Here is an 18,076-nt window from a genome sequence, read left to right as displayed (position 1 = left end):
TACATATAACAATTATATTTTCATGTTCTACTGTATTTTTGTTTATTTTAAAAATTTCCAATTATATTTAACATAATATTGGGCATACTTGGGAGTATTGTAGGCTATAGTGTAGCAGGTGTTTACATGTATGTTTGACATGTTTACCCTACATCAAGGAAATCAGAGATATGTACAAAAAGAAAAACAATGGAGAAGTGAGAAAATTTTCTCTAAAAATAATATCACATAAATAACAGAAATTAATTTTAAGGACAAGAAAATAGACAAACCTCTTCTTCCCTTGGTTCATAGCAAATAATACTCAGAATGATTTAGACCAAATCAGAAATGCTGAGCTATGATGAACACTTATGTGGTTTCCTTTCTCAATTATTAACATTTGAGGGATTAATCATTACATCTTAATGAATGGTAATTTATTTATTCTCTTTACAGAGAAGAACTTTTGAATTCTTTACTTCCCCTAATGAAGGTCACAAATAATTCTTCCTTATTATCTGCAAGTCTTTGGAAATAATTCCATGCTTTACAAAATGCATACATGCATATGTCTATGTTTCATGTTTGCATGTGAGCATATTTATATCAGTCTGCTAGATTCTTTGGGTATTATTCTATGATTTCAAATAGATTTATAACAAAATAATAGGATTTCAGAACTGGGACTGCAAAGTTATCTCTTGTATGCCCAAAAGAATAACCACTAAAATTGCCTCTCCAGTGATCTTTTAGACTTAAAGATTTTCTATGAATGAGAGAGAACTATTTTCCCAATGTAACCTATTAAGAGTTTTGGAAACTTCTGTTTATTAGAAAGTTGTAAAAATTAACACCTAATCTAAATTTACCTCTTTATAATTTCTACCTAACCTAGTTTTGCCCTCCTGGGTCAAATTGAAAAGCCTCATTCCTTTTTCATGGCTACAATGTCTCCATAACTTTCATAATGAATATTTCTAGTTGGCTCAAATGATCCTTATATGGTAGGGATGCAAAGCCCTTCACCATTCAGATTGGCCTTATCTGGACATCCTCCAACTCAAAAAATGTCCTTTTTAAACTCTGCTGTGCAGAACTGACTTTAACACTCTAGTTGTAGTCTGGCAAAGATATTGTTCAGTTGGACTCAGAATCCTTTATTCTGGACATATTCTCTTTATGTAGACCCTTGATGTATTAGCTTTAATTGCTTTGTTTTACTATAGATTCACTGATCATTCAATCTACTAAAAAATCTCTGATGTTTTGTTTCAGACAAAGTTCTTTCTAACTTTGCTTTTACATCTTGTAATTGTTTATGAGTATATATATATATATATATACATATATAGATAGATAGATAGATGTACACACACGTATTTATGGTATTTCTCAAGCTTAAGATGATATTTAGGAGAGATATAAAATTTTGAATTCTTCTAAAATACATTCTGAAGTACAGTAGGAATTTCTATTTGTCTTCTTTTATCTGTGACTTCCACGGGTAATTGAAATGCTTGACAATGATTTTTAGTTAGATTTAAAAAAAAACAAAACACTTTTTGTACTTGAAAGAAATATGTTCATGTTTTAGATCAACTGCATTTAAGTACTTACCTACAAATCAGGGTATTTGTGTCATGGATTTATTTGGCAGTTCTTTAAATATATGAAATAAAACAAAAAGCATTGATAAATAAATCAATTAATTAAATATAATTTTATATTTATATGTATTTTTTAAAAGTTTACAGATCTCAGATTAAGAATCCCTGTCATAAATCAATGTCATTAGCTACCACACATAAATGAGAACTAGTGCCAACTATATTGATTTATTAAATTCAGGTGCAAGATTATTCCTAGAAATGTAAAAATAAAGTTCCAATTAGAAGTAGGAATTAAATGCTTTAAAGTATATATAATTTTTGCATGTTAAGCCACAGATAATTTGTGGAGGAAAGGCATAGTTATTATAATCTTTGAATATTGTGAATGGTAAAAAGAGAAGAAAGTATATTATATTATCTTATTAATACTTCTTGAGCTCAGTCTATGGTATGCTGTGTTACAATGTATTTCCTTTGTTTTACAACCTTGTTTAAATAAAGAGAAATCTTAATTTATTCATTACCCCAGAAGATAATTATGTACATAGAAAAATCCATAGTTTTAACTTCCTATAATTTTATTTGAATAAATTCATGAATACAGCCATTTAATTTGCCCTCTAACTTCAAAATAAACACTTTGTATATGAATTTTGTAACTATTCAAATAAAGAAAATAGCATCCAAATGTTATAAAACTTGCTTCTAGAGATTTTATTATGAACATCAATACTTTAGATTTTTAAACAACTCCTTGAGATAAACTATCAATAGCACAGGTTCAACTTAATTTTTCCCCTGAAAGTTCTTCTGCCCTAAGACTTCCTTTGATCTCTGACATCAGTTTCTATAATTGAGAATGATTAGAAGTATTTATTTGGAAGGGCAAAGGTTTTACAGGTCAAGACTGAGGTGCATTGGCCAACTGGTTGGTGGATGTCTGAATAAACCCAATTGACATGCCAGAATAAAAAGGGCCTGTGTGTGATATGACATTTTCCCCCTCAGACTACTGATGAGAGAGTTCAACTGTCTGACATAAGACCTAGCAGGTGGTACCAGTTCCGAGTGGCTGCCGTTAATGTTCATGGAACAAGAGGCTTCACAGCACCCAGTAAACACTTCCGCTCTTCTAAAGGTTAGTGTTGGTTTCCTGCCTTTGACACTCACCTTCGACTCAGTCACATATGGAATGCAACTTTGCCCTTTTAATGTTTCATATTTATGGATTTCCAACAGGTGGGTGTTCTGTATTTAGTCATTCATTTTTGCATTAGGTTCAGATTTGTTTGAAGTTGCCATGCAAATTTATGGCTGAGGATGTGCTCTTTTATCTGTATGGAGGCTTGACAAAAATTGAAAGGAGGTTTCATACCCACATTTTCCAACCCAAAGTCTTCTTTGAATAAACTAAATCTTTGAGTCAATTTCAGTGACAAAATAGATCAAAGTATGAAGTTTCTATTCATTTGATTTGGAAACAATACATTTTAGGTTTGGTCAGATAGACATCCATCACTGATTTCATAAATATCTATCCCTGTAATTAATATAGAAGCTTTATTGTCTCAATTTTTATTTTGTTTAATAATATCATTCAATTTATAAATTTAAGACTTTATATCTCTTCTATGACTTCATTAATTTTACTTAATTTCTCACATTTAATAATTAATCTCACAACTTGATATACAAATTATAAGTTTTTATATTACATTTAAGAATTGGCTGAAGGAAGGAGCATTCATTTAGTCTGTGACCCTATGGCAAACACAACAGAACATCAGGCTCCTTCACATAAATTCCCTGCTGCTCAATCCACAGTGCTCTGAATTGATTATATAGCCATCTGGATAGGTCATCAAGATACAGCTGTTAGACCATACATAGCCACAGGCTCAGTTGTGTTATTTGTGGACTCTTCAAGATTTACCTATCTTAATTGTTCAGATTTTATTTTATTCCAGTGGATGGTGATATCAACAAATAGTGAAAAGTCCAAGTTTAATTTGCATAATTGCAAATAATTCTGCACCTTGTGTTATGAAAGTATTTTGGCTGCCTGACTGGAGAAAATGACTTGATGGAGAAAAAAAAATTTCCTTAGGCCAAATTTTAACAATCAGCCTCATTATATTGTTCTATTATGTACAATTTCTGTCAATTACTCTGCGAGCTTCATGAACATGTATTGTATTTATAATAGATGCAATTTAAAACTAAGGATTCAATATAGCATGAGAGATAGATCGCTAACCTTTTAAAAGAAGCAACATAGAAGAACCAATATACTTTTATTCAGAAAGTAAAGGAAGAGAGTAGAAATGGGAGTGATTTATTTTTCAAGTAAGTTGTTTTTTGAATATTAGGTTGATGATTTCCTTTAACATCAAGTAGATTTGAGTGTAATTTACCTTTTAGAGAAGGATCTGTCTCACTCCAGGTGCTTTGCATCATTTAGAGGACAGAGTGAAATAATTGATTGAAATGGGGCAGATTACAATAGAAAAATATTATAATGTTAGAGCATATATTATATCTATATTTGTAGATTCAAACATCATCTTGGTCTATACTTAGTTAAAACATTACTGCTATCTTATTAACTATGTGAACCTTCTGAACTTATTCTCATAGGACAACTCTTTAACTCTGTATATGGGGGGTGCTGCAATCAGCTACTAGTCTCTCATTATAATTGTTATTCTTATGGACAGATGCAGAGAGAGCCACACAAAGTTTTGGTGACCTGACAATATAATTTAGACTTGGCATTACATTTTGTGTTCAACAGATTTGGCAAATATTGCTGAACTCTAATAGGACTTTAATGGTCCTCTTCATTTCTCCGAAAGGAATTTTATGAGTAGGCAATTATCATGTGATATAATCTAAAGGAAGTCTTTCCTCCTCCAAAATGTATGTTTTATTTTTCTTATTACTCCAAAATCTGAGTCATATGTCTTTTGCTTTTACCCCAAACCCTGCTACCTGTTAAAGTTTAATTTTCATTATATGACTTTATATCCTAAAAAATAATTTTATATCTCATTCCTGAAATTATACATAGAAAGAAAATAGTATGTGAAGGAGCATGACTATATAAAGATAGTTTTACCTTTTTTGTAATTTTGCTTATCATAAGTTAGAATTGACAACACTTGGGAACTAATAGGAATTAGAAGATGACAGAGAGAAGACTTAGAGATGACTTGGTTTAAATGTGAATGATTAGAAAGATAAGTGGTATCATCAATATAAACAGAAATATTTGTAAGAGGGCACCAGATGTGTGGTATGGGTGGTATGGGTGGATATAGTGAATTCTATTTAGGATATATTAAATTTGAAGTCAGTTGGATATCTAGGTGGAAACATATAAAAGGAAGTTGAATCGGGTTCTCAGAAAAAGGTTTAGTGATAGATATATAGAACTCCTAATCACCTTCATAGAAGTAATCACTGATTGAATGATATCACCATGTCAAAGCATATGAAGGGAAGAGACCCTAAGAATGAACTTCAAGAAACATATACATGTTAGAAATTAATTGAGGACTCATTAAAGGCAGTTGAGGAGAAATAGGTAGAGAGGTAGAACTTCCAATATACTTGAAACCATTTCTATAGTCACAGGGGTAGATCCAACCTTTCCGTTACTATTAAGACATGTTTAGCCCTAGTAAATCCTTTTCATTCATTTCTCCAATCAGGGCAGTATGAAAATATAATTCATATTTATTGTGAATTTCTAAAAGTATTAGCTTTTAAGTTTGATTTTAAAAGAATGTGTTTTAAAATAGTTTGGAAAATAATTTAGGAAGGAATAAATCTCATTATAGTAGCCAGAAACCATCTACTTTTCCATTACCATATATATATTGATTGAATATCAAGTCATCTAAAGACTTTTGTAATTGGATTATTATAGCAGTATTCCAATAAGAAAATAAATTTATTTTATGTGCACATATGAGGAAGAAATAGCAAGTGTTCTTATGTTAAATATGGTCCATTGTTTGTTTCCCTCTTCTTTCCTGAACCAGTTTTTTGACTCATTATGGTTCCAATAATTAAACTCTGCTACTTGTGATATTTAATTTAATAATAGGACTGAATTTTTTAAAAATCACTATTTACAAAAAATATTGTAATTCCTAGTTTAGATAGTATACATTGAAGGATAAACAATTATCTAGTGTACTTTAGTTGTGTAGGCACTAAATATGTATATTGTTAGTTGTGTTGTCAATCAACTATAATTTCTTATTTGCTTACAATGTGTCAGGTACTCTGTCAAGTATTGGTAATGCAAAATATAAGAATATAGAAAGACAATACCTCCACCTAAGGATCTTACTTTCTAATGGAGAAAGACAACACAGAAGAAAAGAAGCTGAAAAGGGAGGGGTACCCAGCATGGGGTTTTTGTAGCCCAGTGGAGATGGATTAACAGTGCAGCAATACAGGTTTTCTTCCTTAAATTTGAGGTCCTTAAAGGATCTAGCCAGTAAGAAGAGGGACAGCACATGGGAGCAGTACTCTTAAATATAAGAAATTGTCAAGGGTAGAGGGAGCTTTCAAAGTTAAGAGGTTCATAATGGCATGATGGACAAAATCTTGTGGAGATGAGTAAACAGTGCAGCCTGGACAGGAAGGGAAGAAAAAGTGAATATTTTCCACTTAGCACTTATTTTTATTAAAGCAAAATTATGCTAGAAGAGAAATGTATAGAGTCCATTTCATTTATTTTAGTCATACTGCCTCAAATACAACAGGGTATAGAATTTATTTTCATAGGAAATTCAAAGTCTTTGATGTTTTATTCATATAGTTATATCTAAATGCAAATTTGGTTTGATATTTTCTTTAAATAGGATGATTATTATTTAGTTCATTTAAAACTATCAAACCAGTTAAGTGTGTAAACTTTTCCCAATTTCTCAAACCATCGTGTTCTTTGTATAGTGAGGTTTTTAAAACTATTTATCAGCTGATTACTATATTTCTTGTTCTCTTCAACTTCTTCCTTATATCTCTTGCTTTTTACCTTTTGGTTATCTTATTATTTGCTGTTTCCCTCTAGAGTGTAGGTAGGGTCAGAAAGTAATTCAAACTCTAGGTCCCGTTAGCTAATTCCTTATAGTATCAGCTAACTATATCAGTATTATTAGAAACAAATGCAATATAAGGTTGAACAATGTATTTTCATTAGCCATGCTATGTTTCATCTTATTAACATATGAGATATAAAATGATACATACAATTCTTGAAGAATTGTGGTTTGGGGATTAAGGAATGTCCTATTCTTCCTTTTGTCTATTTCCTCATTTAGAAACTGGAGATAACTTATCTTAGCATACTATAGTTTGTCTTCACAGACTTCCACACAACAATGGCAAATGCTCACAGGCAATAAAGATATCTCTTCCCTTTAAAACACCTACTTTAATAACTGTACCTATTTCACATTAAGAACAAATAAAAAGAGTCACAATAGAGTAAAATGTAGATTTATTTTTATACATTTTTATAAGAAGGAGTTGATGGTCTATAAATTCCCAAACAAGTCTAAAATACAAAGGCTCTGCCTTATTCTGCTATATAGAAAACGCTATTCATACGCTCACACACATTCACCTTTATTCTGCTATATTGTTATTTATGGATTTAAAATACAATTTCTTAAAGGATAAAATCAACTAATTTAAATTTAATTTCTATATGCCCCCTAAAACAACAAGATACACAAATTTGAAATGAGGATTTAAAATAATAAAAAATAAATGACAATGTAATAGCCAGATTACTAAGGTAAAACAGATCCTTTCTTCCTATTAACAAACAATAGAGTATAAAAGTATTAATCATAGTCATTATCTTAGGGAATTTTTCTTATTGTTATTTTAATGGTTAGGTTCTCTGGGATTTTGCTTATTGGGAAGTGACTGATGTATCTGAACACAAAACATCAATTACAGCATTTAAAAATGAAAAGATCATAAATAGTTTTACTGGTGTATAAAAAATGAAGTGCCTTAAAATAATGACATTTCTCCCATTATTAAGCAAGGGAGCAGCTGGAGATATTTCTGTTAATTTTTTATTGTCAAGAAATATAACAATGTTATAGTGCTGTGTCACATATTTATGAGAAATAGTTTGTGATAGGCATGACCCAAATCATTAGGGCATCAAGGGTGTGGAGGGAAGAATTTATTGCTCTGCATAGCTGTATAGTAGTTAGGACAGATGCCCAGGTATGGACATGATATGGTATGCCACACACAAAGGAAAGCACAAGGACTTCTTTTAGAATTAATGGTTCAAAGTGAACACTGAAAACAGTGTGATCTGGTACAATTATACTGAAAGACTAAATGACTTTCTAAAATCAAAATAAAAGATAGGCCATTCTACAATGAACCAACAGGTTTTTTTCTTTTCTAACTAGAAATTTCTTTATGAGGACTTGATATATACTTTGATCTGGTAGAATTATTAGATTGCTTGAGTCAGATTAAATCTTTGTTCATTTAATTGATTTAGAAGCTGTCTATTATTTACCTATATTTATGTTTTTATCTCTTGATTTCCATATCTAGCTACTTAAGTATATCTAGCTATTCATTTCTTTGTTTATTTAGGTTGTTTTAACTATTAGCATTCATTAGAGAGGAACAAGAAATTGATGTTATATAGTTAAAATTAGATCCTTTCCTATGTATAGAAATACTTTCATTAGTGATTTATTCCCATTCATATTCTGAATAGTAGATGTCCTACATCATCTCTTCTCTCCTTAGGTCTCCAAATCCATTTTTGATCCATTAGAAATTATATTCCTGCTAATTTATTGAGAAGATATTTGGCCATCCATCCTAAGATCCTTCATGTTCCATTCTTCATATTTCCAAACTTGTACATCCGTGTGGCTCATCCTTTGCTTTCATCTCAGAGGACATAATTGTCTTACTGTTCTCCAGTTCCAGTCTGGAACCTACTCCTTACTTTTTTTTAAATAGAATTTGTCCCACCAACACGTACTCCATCTTTTGAATGGCTCTTCTTTTCCTGATGCTTCCAAATATGCTTACTCCATCCTCCCTACCCCTGCCAATAAGCTTGCTTACTGCATAAGTCTAACCATCCCTTTTCCATGCTTTAAAGCCTTTGGTGTCTCCTTTTAGCTTGTCAGATAGTGTGAAAATGACAGCATGGCATGTAAGATCTTCCACAATCTGATTTTTATCAATTTTTTCAGCCTTAATTCATATTACTTAACCTTCATGTATGTGTCTTAACCAAAATGGACTGTCACGTAGTCCCAAATATAAACCTAATGCCTCCCCATTTTGCCAAGTTGTATAAGTCTCTTACCATACCAAGGATATGCATACTTTCATTGATGCCTGATGAAAGCAGTATCTTTCTTCAAAGGTAAACTTAGTGACTATATTCTTCATATAAGCTTCTTCTGTCTCTGTAGCTGAAAGTCTTCTCTCTTCTCTCAAACTTCTCTGTAATATTTTGTCTAGATCTCTGTTTTGTAAGAGCCCATTTTGAATAATACTAGTCCATGTAAAAGTCATTTCCCATCTGCTGAGTATATATCAAGCTTCCTTGATAGTAAGGCTTATGCTAACTTGTATTTCTAGAACCTAGAACAGTGTGTTTTGTCATATACGTTGAATTGAAATGTATTGAACCTAATAGTATAGCAATGAAAAAGAATGGAAATGGACATAACTTATTTGGGAAACCCTGCCCCTGAAATCATTTGCTTGCTGACAGAGAAGGACATCACTTTCACTTTCTCTTCACTTCAAACACCATCCAATTTGTACACCAAAACTGTTTTTATGTAATTAGTTTTTTAAAGTATATATAGCAGTGTCTTTTCATCTGACTTAGTAAATTCTTAGGCAGGCCAGTTTTTAAAGCAAATGTTTCAGAGGCTTCAGTGTCTCTCTTTGTCTGGGAACCATTGCTCAGTTTTTCTTAACTTATGTAGACAATTATTAATTTAAAGAAGTCAGTCACATGAGAACTAAGAAAAAAAGATGGGTCTGTTTTAATTAACCAACAAATATTTGTTTAGTTCTTACTATATGCCTGGAATTGTATTAAGCTGCAAAGGAAGGCAAAAACACTAAACAAAAACTAAACAAAAACACAGGTCTAAACCTGCTCTCAAAGAACTTACATTCTAATTGGGGAAAGCAGCATCTAAATATTGGGAAATACAAATAGATGGAAATAAATATCATAAGAGACTAGGAAAGACCAGCTGTAGTAGGGAAGCTAATCCCTTTTTGTCTAAAAACAAATTATTTTCTGTCCTAGAATGAATACTTTATTTCTTTTTTCTTTTTTTAAATAATATTTTATTTGATCATTTCCAAGCATTATTCATTAGAGACAAAGGTCATTTTCTTTTTCTCCCCACCTCCCCCTCCTCCATGAATACTTTATTTCTAAGGAAGAAAAGCAGTAAGGGATAGGAAAAGGGAATTAATTAATTTGCCCAGGGTCAAACAGCTAGGAAATATCTGAGATCATTTTTGAACCCAGGACCTCTAACTCTAGGACTAGCTCTTTAACTTCCCCTAAAGGTAGGCTAACTCTTTTTTTAAGTTTTGGAAAATTTTATTTAATTAATTAATTTAGAATATTTTCCATGATTACAAGATTTATTTTCTTTCCTTATCCTCCCCCAATCCCCTCCTGCAGCCAATGTGCAATTCCTCTGGGTTTTACATGTGTCATTGATCAAGACTTATTTCTATATTATTGATATTTGCACTAGAGTGATCATTTAGAGTCTACAGCCATCCCCAGTCATATTCCCATCAACCCATGTGATCAAGCAATTGTTTTTCTTCTGTGTTTCTACTCCCACAGTTCTTTCTCTGAATGTGGATAGCATTCTTTCTCATAAGTCCTTCAGAATTGTCCTGGATCATTACATTGTTGCTAGTAGAGAAGTCCATTACATTCAGTTGTACTTCAACGTATCTGTCTCTCTGTTTAATGTTCTCCTGGGTCTGATCCTTTCACTGCATCAATTCCTGGAGGTCATTCCAGTTCACATGGAATTCCTTCACTTTATTATTCCTTTGAACACAATAGTATCCCATCACCAACATATACCACAATTTGTTCAACCATTCCCCATTTGAAGGGCATCCCCTCGTTTTCCAATTTTTTGCCACCACAAATATAAATATTCTTGTACAAGTCTTTTTCCTTATGATCTCTTTGGGGTCTAAACCAACAGTGCTGTGACTGGATCAAATGGCAGATAGTCTTTTAGCGCCCTTTGGGCATAGTTCCATATTGGGTAGGCTAAGTCTTAAAGGATTCCAAAGAAATTAAGGAGTAGGAGTGAGGAAGGAGAGCATTTCAGGAATCATAGTCAACCTATGCAAAAGCATGAAAATAGATATGAATTGCCATATATAAGGAATAGCAAATAGTTTAGTCTGGCTATAGAGTGAACAGAAGAGAAGCAAATTTAAGAAGACTGGAAAAATACCAGATTGAGACCTTTAAATTCCAAAGAGGGAATTTTATTCGTGATTCTAAAGCACTAGGTTCTTAACCCGAGGCCAGTGAACTTAGTTTTGGTTGTGCTTGTTTGGTTGTATTTGATAAATGCATTCTAATATAACCATTTTCCTTTGAAGTCCTACATATTTCATTTTATGCTTGTGAAATTACTGAAAAAGAATGCTTAGGCTTTTCCTGATTTCCAATGAAGTCCATGACACAAAAAAAGAGTTGAGAATTGTGTTATAAGTAATAGGGACATATTGGAGTTTATTGAGTAGAGGAATGGCATGCAATAAAGTGCCATTTATACTTGTTGAAGTGGAGAAGTAGGGAAAATACTTTATGTTGAAAATTTGGGATTGCTCCTAGATTGTGAAGGATGATAATAAAAGACAGACACAGATTATTACTCATTTTTTTAGGTAAATACTAGCTCAGTTCACCCATCCTTTGCTTGTAAATTTCCTAAAGCAGCCAGGCCAACTTTTAATAGAGAAGTTAGATGCACATTTTCCTATTGAATTTAGCTATTATTAAACCAGTCAGACAAAAATTTTGTTTTATAAATAGTTTTTGTTATCTATAACCAATATCATTAACTTTGTTAGTCCAAAGGTCAAAACTCCTTCAAATAATTCTAATATTCTCTAGCTCTTTTATTCCAAGTAGAAGAGTTACCTGTATTTGGTATTTCTTGTGTGGGTTTTTCTTTTAAGGATGAAGTTACTAGTGTATATAGGGTATAAATTACCAAGGAAAAGGAAGCAGACGACATTGTTTTCCCAGCTCATAAGTACCATACTGGATGTGATTTCATGCATACATTACTGAGTGTTAGTAAAACTAGAACAGACACCCACTTGCAGTTGTAAAATTCTCTCTGTGACTCCTAAGGGACCCATGAGTTTTTTATACAGTTGCACAGCTGGTTTATGTGTACCATTTCAAATGGGCAGAGCTCAGCCTTCTGCATGTGCCTTGAAACTATTTAATGGCTGGAAACTTGTCTGCAATGCAGTTTTTCAAAGAGTTGCAAGTTGTAGCAGTCACAGATACTACCAAATGATTCTTGGGGAAAAAAACCCTCTAAAATATTCATCAATAAAAATAGAAAAATTATCTTGAAATTAGACATAAACCGAGGGCTACAATTACATGCATGATGATATTTCATGAAAAGGATGTTGTCATGTCTGACTATCCTACACATATTCCATGTTAAAAAAAGCTTCATGTAATTTATTTGTTATGAAATTTTGCACATCACATAAGGCAGGGGAGAACACGATGGAGTTAGTTGTCTTTGATGCTTTCAACCTGCCTTGCCCCTGAAAATGATAGTTTCTCTTTAATATTATGGATGTGGATTTCTGGATTTAGCAAATAGTTGTAGTTATAAACACTATGAATCCTTCCCAACTGCCTTAAGTATAAGAATATTTTTTCTTTTTTTTCTTTCTGGAATTGCACTTTTCCATAGTTTTTCTTTAGTAATTTGAACTTTATTTTCATTGCTCCATATTTTTCCACTAGTGATAAGTAATGCTTTGGTCACATTCCCCAATAAAATTTTAAAGATCTTCCAATATGCCACAAGTGAGCAACATTTCATATGGTTATTGACCACAAAACCTCAAATCAAATAATTTGAAATCCAAAATACTGAAAGAATCTGTCTTGTATTACTGATAGCATATATGACTCTTAGCATGGCAAGATCACTATATAAGACTTGAAGGAAGGTTATATACTAAACTACACATGCAACATTTATAGACTTTGTATTCTTGAGGAAATACCTCTGAGAAAGTAAGCTTATATTCAAATGAATTTTTGCTCTTACATTCCTCAACTTTAACACATTTAATTTTCTGAAGATTTCTTGCTTTCTAAAACCTGTGAGAGCAGTTGCTTTTTAAAGTTTTTTTTTTTAATTTAATTTAAATTTTTTTCCTAAAGGAGATAAAGTAAAGGATGATGTGTTTTGATCTACAGTCAGATTCTAATAGTTCTTTCTTTGGCAGTGAACAGCATTTTAAATCTAAAAATTTTATTTTTTATCATGCATCCCTTTGGGCTATCTTGGAACCTTGTTTTGCTGATAATAGTTTAGTCTTTTACAGCTGATCATTGTACAATATCTTTATTACTGTATATACTATTCTCCTGGTTCTGCTTACTTCCCTTTGCATTAGTTCATATAACATTCCAGGTTTTTCTGAAGTTTCTCTGTTCATCATTTCTTAAGGTGCAATAATTTTCTATAACAACCACATGCCACAACTTGTTCAGTCATTCTCTAATTAATGTATACTATCGGTTTCCAATTCTGTGCCACTGCACAAAGAATTTAAACATTTTTTAAACATTTAAAAATTTAAACATTTTTAAAAGGTAGATTAGTGTAGGACAGTGGTTCTGAAGTGTGGTCCAGGGAACTCTTGGTATATCTGATATCCATTCATGGGTTCTGTGATATCAAAACTATTTTTCATAATAAACCAAGGCTTTTTAGTTTTTAATGTGGTATGTATAGATTGATATATTCTAAAGAAAAAATCTCTTAGGTCTTCAGTCATTTTTAAGAGTGTAAGTGGGTCATAAGCCCACCATGTTTGAGAACTGTTGGTGTAGGAAATCAGTAGAGGAGAGTCAGGAGTATTGGATTTTAGGCCAGAATTTTCCAATTACTACCTGAGTATTTTAGGTCTAATTATTTTATATTTCTGTAGCTGACTTTCCTTATCCATCAAGTGAAGGGTTTTTATTAGATGACCTTTAACTCCTTACAAATTAAACAAAAATTCTATGATTCTCTGAATAGAAGTTACTTTTATTACATAAAAGTATATTTTAAATTATAATAACATAGGATTTGATGTCTAGTTTGTATGGATATATTACATTTTTATGAACTTTTAAGAGAAACTTTTGAATCATTTCAAAATTAATAAAAATTCATGTCCATTTTGGACTGTTTTGATGTGACCCTCCCTGCATATGGGGATATATGGAGATTAACTGGACTTTTTCTTCCATATTTTTTCTCTTCTCATTATTCCACAGTGATCATTTACTCATTAATTCAATGATAATTCATTAAACTCTTCTTGTATGCAGAGCACTTTATTAAACATTAGGAACAAAAGTGTTATGCTGGTAAATAGCTTTATAAAAAGCTTTCCAAGAAAAAAAAATTGTGCTTTTAAGTAAGGATCTACTTTTAAATTTAATCTATATTATTAATATATTTTCCATTACTTCTTTTAAACCCTTACCTTCCATCTTAGAGTCAATACTGTGTATTGGTTCCAAGGCAGAAAAATTTTAAAAAGGCTCACTTTAGGCAGGAAAAATCTGAGACCATATTTGAACTGAGGACCTCCTATCTCTAGGCCTGGTGCTCAGTTAACTGAGGCTCCTAGCTTACCCTTCTCCATTACCTTTGTCCATCTAGACAATCAACAAAACAATAAATAAAATCCCAATTTTTAGCATTTGCCAACTTCTAATGTATAAAATACATTGAAAATTTGATAATTAACTTTCCTGGACCTCTTTGAGCAGGTGTTACTTCCACCCTGGCCCAATACTTAAAGTTTATAAATAATTTGGTCCCTGCCTCCATAGGGTTTTCAGTTTTCTGGGGCAATTTTGAATTGATAATTGCCCACTTTTGAAAAAGTCTAGTATTTCCAAGGAGAAGCACCTTGAAATTTGCATACATGTTACATCTGATTTCTTATAATGAAAATGGACTTCGAGCCAAAATACAAATATACAATGAAACGACTGTTATTAATTCCCATTTTTGAATTTTAGGTATTTTAGGTCATTTCATGTCTATAAATATTTAACTAAGCCTGTCTTAGTTGACTGTAATCATAGCTAATTGACTCCTATGATCCAGTAGTGTTACATTATAGGAGTAATTTAACTTAAGGATACTGAATGAATTTAGAATATATAGGACATTCATTTAATAGTATATTTTCACATTATAATTTTAATATCCATTATGAAGAAAATTATTGGTAAAATAAAATGTATTTGATACCCTCCTAACTTTTATCCTGATGGGTTTTCTGGCAAATTCAGTTAGATTCAGTTCAGCAAATATTTATTAAGTACCAACATTGGTCAAGGCTCTGCTCTCAGTGACCAAAATCAGATAAAAATGGTGAAATAACCTTTACTTTCAAGCAGGTTATATTCTACAGGGTGAATGCAACACAGTTGCAACACTTAATATGAACTAGATTTGCTCTCAGAATATCACATTATTTATAATTTGTTAGTGTTTAATTCCTTAAATGGAAGAAGGGTAGTTTTTTTTTTTCTTTTACTATTTCAAATTAATTAACCCAATCTATTTCTTTCGTGATTTCTTGGTGAAATATTATAACTTGGTCTCTCTTTTATCCCTATCCAAACCCCCTAATTGCTTTTATCAATTAAATTCTATCAACTAAACTCAGTAGGCATCCTATATAAGCCCGTGTGAAGGAATACATATTTAAGAAAAGCCTGTTCAAATATTTATAGATGATTCAAATCTCCTTTGGCAGGTTTTCAGATTGCAACTACCCGGACCTGCTTGAGAAAAAAAAAAAAAGAACCTCTGAAATGATTGAACAACAAAACCCATTTTTTTTTAACTTTTGGTGATGGAAACCAATTTGTGTCATTTTCACCTAAGACATATAGGCTACAGAATCAAGTCAAGTTATATATATATATATATATATATATATATATATATATATATATATATATATATATATATATATATATATATTGTATGTGTGTATATGTACTTTTGTGTGCACACATACTTATTCAGTAATTTCAGTTGTGTCTGACTCTTCATGACCTCATCTGGGGCTTTCTTGAAAAAGAGAGTGGAGTAATTTGTGATTTCCTCCTCCAGCTCATTTTTCAGAGGAGGAAAGTGGAAAAAAAAAAACAGGATTATGTGATTTGTCCAGGTCAAACATCTAGTAAGTATCTGAGGCTGGATTTGAATTCAGGTCTTGCTGACTAAATCTGGCACTCTATCCAGTGTGTCACCCAGCTCCATCTCTTCTCTCTATTTAATACCCTAGATTCATTAAAAAGTAAGAGTAAGGGGCAGCTAGGTTGTTTAGCAGCTTGAGTGCCAAGGGTAGAGTCAGGAGAACCTGGATTCAAATCTAGCCTCAGACATTTCCTAACCATGAGATTCTGAACAAATTTATTGCATAACCCTTGCCCTCCTATTCTAGTTAGAATTGTAACTGATGGAAAACAAGGATTTTTAAAAAGTAAAAGTTACAATGAGCAAACTTTTTTTCTTATACTCTCATTATTACTAAAAAAAAAAAGACCTATTCTGAAAGCTCTTTAAAGTCTTTTCTGAGTATTTCTTTCTTATTTATGTCAAGATAGTAGTAATGCCTGATAATTACAGGTTTGTGTCTCTTTAAAATAAACAGTATTATAACATTAGACAGTGTTTCTCTGCAGCTCTGCCTTTTACAGAAAGTGGATCAGCAAAATATTTGCAGTGAGAAGCATCAATTCTTACCATTAACTACATTAATGCAGTAAAGTCTCTAGTTTAACCCATTTTAGCCAACTTCAGAGGGTTTTCTTTTTGGAAGATTTGTAGCATCATAATTTCAGAATCTAATCTCTTGCTTGACAGTTAAGAAGGCTTTGGTCTCTGAGACCAAGCAGAAAAGTTAAAATTGCAAAAATGAATGTTGTACATAAGTCATCCAATTTGTAACTTGGATCCAGAATGGGGCATTTTGGTTTGACTTATCACATTGTGTGGTTTTTATCAACCTACATGGATCAAATGCTATAAGGTATTAAAAAGAAGGCAATTACTTGAATGAGTCAAATTTCTTTGATTGCTCTCCTTCCTCATTGCTTTTAAAGGAAGAACAGCCTTACATACCTGCTAAATCCTACATGATTTAGGATGAATAATATTGTGACATATGAAATGCTGCAGCTGTAACTGACTACAGTTACTGTTAAATATCTGGAGGATTCATGGTAACCTTCAAATTAGGATCACTGTCTTGTGACTCATTGTTCTTTTGGGAAGGTCATTATTATTGTATGGTGTGTATACTGCATCAAATATAAACAAATATACTACATGCAAAGGAAATCTTGGTGGTCATTATAGGCTGTGTTGCACCAAAGTCAATATGATTTTCCTGTAATTTAATATTTGTCGTTAACTATGCCAAATAGCTAGACCTAGGATTCTCCTTGGTGAGTTAGTAATATTTTTTGCTTTTTTCTGGGGCTTCAGATCCATCTGCTCCACCAGCTCCAGCTAATCTCAGGATTGCCAACTCCACTACTAACAGTGATGGAAGTGTGACTGTAAGAATTATTTGGGACATGCCAGAAGAACCTGATATTCCCGTGCATCACTACAAAGTCTTTTGGAGTTGGACAGTCAGCAGCAAGTCAGTTGTGCCATCTAAAAAGAAGAGAAGAAAGACAACTGATGGGGTAAGGTACAAAAACCAGAAAGAGGGGTTAATGTTCTGGATGTGTGTTGTAATATAAGAGTGTACAGAGTGAAATACAGTTAAGAAGATTCCTCTGAGATTAGAGAGGGAAATGCTGAGAGAGAGAAAGATAGAGACAGAGACAGACACAGAGAAACAGGAGAGAGAGAGAGAGAGAGAGAGAGAGAGAGAGAGAGAGAGAGAGAAAGAGAGAGAGAGAGAGAGAGAGAGAGAGAGAGAGAGAGAGAGCTAAATAAGTGAATATAAAAAGCATTTTGGAAGTTTTCTTTGTTTTAGAAGGAAACTATACTTCAATTCCTTGTTCAGCTCATGCCCAAGTGAGAGTCACAGTTCATAGAAATGGAAGGAACATTTTCAATTATCTCTATCACAGATGTTTAGGAACTGAAAAG

General features: G+C 32.2%; 1 protein-coding gene across 1 annotated transcript in view; it reads left to right on the top strand.

The window, feature by feature from the left end:
• The window catches only part of ANOS1 (anosmin 1), a 228,090-nt gene that overhangs the window by 151,584 nt on the left and 58,430 nt on the right, over positions 1-18,076 (top strand). The window contains exons 6-7 of the mRNA XM_016424798.2: positions 2,601-2,730; positions 17,459-17,664. Coding sequence (XP_016280284.1) covers positions 2,601-2,730; positions 17,459-17,664 — 336 coding nt within the window. The remainder of the gene's footprint in view (positions 1-2,600; positions 2,731-17,458; positions 17,665-18,076) is intronic.

This window comes from Monodelphis domestica, chromosome 8 (genome assembly GCF_027887165.1).
Source record: "Monodelphis domestica isolate mMonDom1 chromosome 8, mMonDom1.pri, whole genome shotgun sequence".
In the NCBI taxonomy this organism is placed as follows: Eukaryota; Metazoa; Chordata; class Mammalia; order Didelphimorphia; family Didelphidae; genus Monodelphis; species Monodelphis domestica.
The sequence above is the reverse complement of the archived record's forward strand: the minus strand, read 5'-3'. Positions and strand labels throughout refer to the sequence as shown.